The sequence below is a fragment of the Thamnophis sirtalis genome, unplaced genomic scaffold, assembly GCF_051295495.1.
Source record: "Thamnophis sirtalis isolate CommonGarterSnake01/CBP01778 unplaced genomic scaffold, rThaSir2_p1.2 scaffold_13, whole genome shotgun sequence".
In the NCBI taxonomy this organism is placed as follows: Eukaryota; Metazoa; Chordata; class Lepidosauria; order Squamata; family Natricidae; genus Thamnophis; species Thamnophis sirtalis.
This window is the reverse complement of record NW_028261393.1, coordinates 21,668,507-21,676,273: the sequence shown is the minus strand read 5'-3', so window position 1 is coordinate 21,676,273 and position 7,767 is coordinate 21,668,507. Positions and strand designations below refer to the sequence as shown.

The following is a 7,767-nucleotide window of genomic DNA, read 5'->3' as shown; positions in this document are numbered from 1 at the left end:
TCCTAATAAATCCGGGGATGAGTTCTCTGCCTACTTCTCTGCAAAGCTTCCTTCTCTGGCAGATCAATTTACATTTGCATATCAGCAAAAATTGGCTTTTTTTGTACCCAGCTTCTGCTAACCTAGCAGTTCGAAAGCCCATAAAAAATGCAAGTAGAAAAATAGGGACCATCTTTGGTGGGAAGGTAACAGCGTTCCGTGCTCCTTGGAGTCTTTAGTCATGCTGGCCACATGACCACAGAGACGTCTTCGGACAGTGCTGGCTCTTTGGCTTTGAAACGGAGATGAGCACCGTCCCCTAGAGTCAGGAACGACTAGCACATGTGTGTGAGGGGAACCTTTACCTTTACCTTGCTTTGCATTGGCTCATGTGAAATGGCAGCTGCCAATTTAGAACTCCATCACTGGACGGATCCCCTTGAACCAACAAGCCTTACTCGATTTTTCCCACCCTGCCTAGCTTGGTGTTATCAGCCAAAGGGATCTACTTTGGCTTGTTGGCAAAGGACCTCTCACCATTCACCCTCTGCAAGGAGTCTTCACTTAATGACCATTTAAAGTGACAACAGAGCCTGAAAAAGGGATGACTCAGATGTGACAACTACCTCAAGTGATCCCATTTTGGGTGCTAATGACTACCAGTCCACATTTACAGCCATTTGCAGCATTCCATAGTTACATGAACACAATTTATAACATCATCATCCTCTTGTGCCAAATCCGTCATTGGGCGTTGGCAATCCTATTTTTGTAAACAGCCACATGAGTTTTGTCCAAACCGGTCCCTTAGGTTTTGAAGCCATGAGGTTTTTCATCTGCCTGGACCTCATTTGCCTTCAATTTTTCCCTGGAGGATAAATTGAAGGATGCCATATTTTTCCGGGTCTCACATCACATGCCCAAAATATTCTAACTTTCACTTTTTAATGGTTTTGATGATTTTCCTTTGCTTTCCCAGGCAGCTTATCACCTCATTTCTGATTTTGTCAACCCAGTTTATACGTAACAGCTGCCTGTAAATCCACATTTCAAATGCTTCTAGTCTCTTCAAGTGGCTTTCTGTCAAGAGACCAACTGTCCACTCCGTAGAGCAGGATAGAAAAGATGCATACATCTTTAAAACATCTGGTTTCTGGCAAAAAAAAAATCTGCCCATAGGAAACAATGGGTTCACTTAGCAACCGTGACATTCACTTAACCACCACTGAAAAAAAGGAGGGGTCATAAAGGCACAGTTGTGTGATTCTCTGCTTAATGACTGCAATGACTTGGAGGCTCAATTACAGTTGTAACTCAAGGACTTTGCGTAGTTTGGAAGAAGGTTCAAAACATCAGTCCTTGAAACATCCTTGGGAAAGAGAACGTAAAATATGTTCTTCCTTTTCTGCATGGGGGGGGGGTGGATTTAGTTGTTAGGACACGAAATATCACTGAGATATTTTTTTAATGTACAACTGCAATTTAAAAGTCCAAGAAAAGTGCCCTTGATTGATGAAAACTGATCGTTCAAGGAAGCAGTGTGTTGAATAACCCCCCAAGGCACCAACCTGCCCTTCAGATTAGCCCCCCCCCTCCCTAGCCCTCTGTTCTTCCCACCCCTCCCCTCCCCCGGCCACAGACCTGCCCTGGATTCCAGGTCAGGAAAGTTTTTTGATACAGAGGCTGAAACAAGCCTTGTCCAAATCTTTGTTAATGAAATTAGCCACTCCGGAAGTGGCAAATACTTGTAATCCCAGAATGGGCCTTTTTATTTAAAAACAAGAGGTGGGGGTGGGGAAGTCAACCCCTCGCATTGACATTCAAGAGTTTCCTCCCTTCCTCTGGACAGCTGGCTCCAGTTAAGCTACATGAATGCACTTATTGGATAACTACTTAATAGCACATTAGCGCTGGACCAAATGGCTCAGAATGTCATTTTCCATTTTTGAAGATGTCTCCATTTGCTGCAGTGCCTTAACAGGGCTGAAGGTAGCGGGGCATCACAACTAGGATCAGAACACGCTGGTGGGACAGCTCTTCTGCCTGGAATCCACACTGTATATCAGACATTAATACAATTGGGCAGGTCCAGGGGTATTTCACAAGAAGAGTCCTCCACTCCTCTGCTCACAACAGAATCCCTTGTGCCACCAGGCTTGAAATTTTGGACCTGGACAATCTAGAACTACGCCGCCTTCGGTCTGACCTAAACATAGTACACAAAATTGTCTGTTACAATGTCCTACCTGTCAATGACTACTTCAGCTTCACAATAGATACAAACTCAAGGTAAACTGCTCCAAACTCGATTGCAGAAAATGCGACTTCAGCAACGCCTGGAATGCTCTACCTGACTCCATTGTTACTTCCTCTAACCCCCATAGCTTCAACTGCCTACTGTTGACTTCACCCCATTCCTAAGAGGTCTGTAAAGGGAGCGTGCATAAGCGCACCAGCGTGCCTACCATCCCTGTCCTGTCCCCATTTATTTGTACTCATTTCATGTGCTCATGTCCATATTTATACTTACACCTGCTATCTCGTACATGTTTGACAAACGAACGAACTAAATAAAAATAATAAAGGAGAGAACCAGCAGAGGAAGCTGGCTCTTTCCTAAACCAACCTCCTGGGTTTGCTAATGTGGGTTGTTTGTGCATGTGCGTTTGCACACCTAGACATCACACGCTCATTACAACAGAGCCGTGCTCAGCACATTGTGAGATTAAATCCATTCCAGATCGTTTTCGACTCACAACTGTAATGGAGCCTGCCTATTACAATCATTAAGTCGTGACTGTCGTAAAGGAAATCACCCTTGTGATCAGATTTTGATGACCTTTCTTGGGTGGGGGGATAGTAGTTGTTAAGTGAACCTATTGTTTGCTATGGGGTATTTCTGCCGATAGTCAGAAGTAAATCCAAAAATGTCATAAATTGCGGTCATGTGACTGGGACACTACAAATGGCCGTAAATGTAGCCTGATTGCTAAGCACCTGAAATACAATCGTGGGAGTGGGAAGTGACCATCGGAACTTCACAACTGGGTCATACATTTGGAGGGGCTGTTGTAACTTCAGTCACTAAAGAGACCCTTAGTAAGTCAAGAACTGCCTGTAACTATCTTAGGTGAGGTGTTTATGTTGTACAAATCAGTCATTTTTCCTATAGCTAACTCTCATACCTTGCAAAGTAACTCTATAATGATTAGTTTCAAGTATTTTGTTTTTTAGCAGCATTATGGCAGCATCTTATTATTGCATTTAATTTTAATTTTGTCCCTAATGTACGGGTCATCCTCATTTAGCAACCACAGTTGGGACTGGCAACTCGGGCATTAAATGAAGTAGTTACTACTGAAACTGTGACCATACTTACTATCTTCAGCTTTCTTTTGCTCTGTGGACTTAACAACAATCGTAAATGCCAGGATTGCTTACTTTATTCATCACTGGCATGACTGCAAATGGTCACTCAGTGAGGCAGTCACCAAATGATAGCTTACTTGTACATTGACATTTACTTGTATTTATATCCTCATCACTTCTATTCCACACTACAACACAATAGCTTTTAGATGATTCTTGGAGAAACAAGCTCTGGCGAAGGGAAGGAGGGAGGGAGGAGAGAAAGGAAGGGAGGGAAGAAAGTAGGAAAGGAAGGGAGGAGAAAAAGGGAGGGAGGGAAGAAGAAAGAGAAGGAGGAGAGAAAGGGAGGGAAGGAAGGAAAAAGGGGAGGGAGGGAGGCAAGAAAGGGAGGGGAGGAGAGGGAGGGAGGGCAGAAGGAGGGAGAGGGGAGGGAGGAAGGAAGGAAGGAGAGGGAAGAGAGGGAGGGAAGGGAGGGAGAGGGGAGGGAGGGATCTTTCTATCTTCTGGCACTCCATGGGCAGAATGGCTAATGGCAAAGGTGTTTGTTATGGTGCCCATCACTAAGGCCCTCAGGTCTCTGCAGAGCTTTTATACTTGGCCAATTTAGGTTGCATTTGGGAAGTTGTGACTCAGCACTTTTATAATTCCATTAGGCTCTTTGAGCCAGGAGAACCCCCAGGACCACATACAACAACCCTCCCCGCCACCACTTTGCTTTGATGTCCCCTGGGATCTGTTCCAGCCAACGCCCCATGTCACCGTTATGAAATAGAAAATGCCATACAGCAGCTGCGAAAGCCTTAGGATAGTCTTAAAACTTCAGGCAAAAGCCGAAATCACTCCCTCCACTCGCACCATTTACTGCCATAACAAAATACAAGCCTGGAGATGGTGGTAAATAAAAAGATTTTATTCAGATAGTAACGGTGACACTTTTGTTGGGTGGAATTCATACATCTATTGCAGCTTTTCCAGAGAAACCACAGGAAGTACAAAAGGCAGAAGGGAGAGGGGGGGGGGGAGAGAATTCCATATGTGCTGAAATGTGTCTTAATTTATTTGCACTGCAAACTGTAATCCACGCTACCCTGTTGTGCGTTCCGAAACCTTATTCCCGAAAATTTCAAGGACTGACTTTTATTTTTCATAACGAAAAAAAAAAAAGAACTCTATAGAAATCCCAACTTAAAATCATTTTAAATAATACACACTGGACGTGTTAAAACTTCTTTTTATTTATTTAATTACACATAAATAAATATATACAGATTTCATTATAGTTCCGTTTGGCCTCTCCTTCAAGGACTAGTCTTGTGCTTCAAATCAATTATTAATTTATTATTCCATTATTTAATATTAATAGCATTACGAATGTTTCAGAACTTGGGATGAGGAGGCTGGGTTGGACCACCTCTCTCGCCTTTAGTCCAGAGAAGCTCAAAGGACATTTTGATAGAAGAGACGATGCCTAAAAGCAGGGATTTCTCTCCCCTTTAGTGTTGGGGTGGGGGTTACCAGGATGGCTCTTCTATCAGCACCTCCACCATGAGGTCTAACTGGACTCCCCAAAAATCGGTAAACAGAGTTGTACAATATTTTCCAAGATTGTATCACTGGGATGTGGTTTTTTTTGGGGGGGGGGGAACGTAAGACTGTGGCAAAGAAAAGCCATATAAAATCAGTGATTTGTAAGGTCATGATTATAAGAAGTGCTGATGGAGCCTTCTCTCTCTGGTGCAGATGTCCAGGCAGGGGTGGGCTTCAAACATCTCAGCAACGGGTTCCCTGCCTGGTTGCTGGGTGGGCATGGCCACGGTAGGCGTGGTCCGGTCAGCCTCCTGCACCATGGTGGAGGGGGGAGCGTTTTTGGCCTCCCCTGCCTCTGGAGGCTTTTCTCAAGCCCCCGGGAGGGCAAAAACGGCTTCCCCAGGGCTGTGGAGGCCCTCCAGAGGGCAGAAACAGGCCCATTTCCAGCCTTCCGGAACTTCCAGGAGGCCTGTTTTTCGCCCTCCCGAGTCTCCGCACTACCCCTGCACTTACCTGACATCCCAAACGGGCCATGTGGGGACTCCCGGGAGGGAAGGGTTGGGAGGGGAGGGGTTGTCTGGGCCAGCCAGGGGTGGGATTTGCAGGTTCTCCAAACTGGGCAGATTCTTAGCTAGAGGTTCTCCTGAACCCGTGCGAATCCGCAACAGCCCACCACCCCTGTACAATCCAGGCCTGTTGCATGAGTCAAAAAAAAAATATCCAGTACTCTTTGACTCTAAACACGCCTCGATTCTGAAAAGACCTTCTCTAGATTCTATGTGAAGGCCTCTTTGTCTCTGCTTTCTCCTTGGCGATGTTGCCTGGAACCTCCCAACCTTTTTTTTCTGAGCACGGACTTTTCCAATGAAAGACATAAAATCATCAAAATAATTGCACATATAACCAGGCTTCCAGTCTCTCCTATGGAAAATCAGTTGTCTCAACCCAAACCGCTAACTAATTTCTTCTCGTGCTGAGGTTGGCTCGGCCCCTTCTTCTTCTTCGTCAATCTCCTCTTTTTCATTGAATCGGTTTCAAAAATGCATCCGTCACAGTTTGGGAAACCTGGCAGGAGAGAGGAGGGTTAATCCTCTCCCTCCTCCCGCCCCTGCAACACTTCCAGGAGTGTTGAAGGACCTTCTGTCTCTCACATCCTGGAAATGGGAAGGAACCCTCTAATGGGGGAGATGCGGCGAGTCACAGCCCGCAGAAGGGGTCATTTCCGATGCTTAACATCCTTTTCTGAGGTTTTGGAGTCACCAACTGAGTGACCGTTGCCTGTGCTGTTCATGAACATTTTGTCAAGCCCCTTGAGGGACTCCACCAAGTAGTTCTGGAACGCGGTCAGCGCCGCACAGATCGCCGGCCCTCCAAAACCATGGGTGATTAAACTGAAGTGCGTCAAGCAGCTTTGAACGCCAGGTTCCAAGATGAGTGTCGGGCGGCTGTTTCCCAGAGGGGAGCGATCTTGAGCCATCATATCAGCAAACTCTTTGCAGATTTGCCTGGAGTGAGAAAAAGGGATATGAATGAGAATCAAAATAGAGCTGGAAGGGACCTTCTAGTCCAGCCTCCTGCTCAAGCAGGCGATCCTATACCAGTGATGGCTAACCTTTCTGGTGCTGTGCCCAAAGCACATGTGTGAAACCCCAAAATACAACGCGAGCGCCCCTGGGCATGCATCCCACACATGTGCCCCTGGGCATGCACCCTGCCACCACATATGCACCCTGCTCCCCTGCCCATTTTTTGCTTCCAGGTTGGTGCATGAGGCTTTCCAGGCCCAAAACGGGAGATAGGGGGGGTTTCGGTGGTGCCCCCATGCCCCATTTTGGCTTCCAGGTCAGTGCAGGAAGCCTTCCAGACCCAAAACAAGGTGTTAGAGATGTGTGCATGTGTGCGAACCCCCAAAATGCAATGCAAGCACCCCATATGTGCACGAGCGTCCCCTGCATGTGCCCTGCGCATGTGTGGCAGAGACCCGAAGACCATCTGACCATCGGGAGGCACATGCGTGGTGGAGCTGTGCTGGGGCGACGGCTGGCGTGCCTGAAGAGAGGGCTCTGAATGGCGTGCTACAGGTTCGCCATCGCTACCCTATACCATTTCAGACAAGTGACTGTCCAATCTCTTCTTAAAAACCTCTAGCGATGGATCACCCACATCTGGAGGCAAACTGTTTCACTGATTAATTGTTCTCACTGACATAAATTTTCTCCTTAATGCTAAAGTGGATCTCTTTGATAAGCTGCATCCATTTCTTCTTGTCTAATTGACTGTAGTATTAGGTGGAGTACTACCTATATTTTTAATGATCAGTGCAAAGGAGAAGTCTGTATATTTATTCTTTGCCAACTGCAACTGTTTCTACCCCTCCATGAAATATTCCCAATATTTTATGAAGGTATTTTACAAATTGACTGTAGTATTAGGTGGAGTACTGCCTAGTGCAAAGGAGCAGTCTGTATATTTATTCTTTGCCACCTGCAACTACTCCTTCCATAAAATATTCCCAATATTTTATGAAGGTGTTTTACAAATGTAAATTTATATTTATTAATGTAAATAAAAATAAAAAGGGGGTACAGGATAAAAGAAAGAAGGAAAGGGGGGGAAGCATTGACTTCTGACACTTTCCAGTAGAGTAGAATGAAATAGCAACCAGATTTACAGCCTCAGCTTTTTGTGTTACATTTAGTTACTATAAACCATTTCTGTAATTACACAATTATTCAATCTTCAAACTGAAGTCTATATTTCTCCCTCCCCCACTCCCTATTTTGCATATAAAAAACCAGAAGTGATTTCCCAATGGACTGAATAAAATCTTCTTTGTTTAAAACAGTTTACTTTCCACCAAATCCACTTCTTCCCCCATCCATTTTTCCCCAT

General features: G+C 45.4%; 1 protein-coding gene across 1 annotated transcript in view; it reads right to left on the bottom strand.

The window, feature by feature from the left end:
* Positions 1 to 4,259: 4,259 nt before the first annotated feature.
* The window catches only part of TFAP2E (transcription factor AP-2 epsilon), an 86,803-nt gene continuing 83,295 nt past the window's right edge, over positions 4,260 to 7,767 (bottom strand). Inside the window, exon 7 of the mRNA XM_087727439.1 lies at positions 4,260 to 6,380. Coding sequence (XP_087583565.1) covers positions 6,092 to 6,380 — 289 coding nt within the window. The 3' untranslated portion in view covers positions 4,260 to 6,091. The remainder of the gene's footprint in view (positions 6,381 to 7,767) is intronic.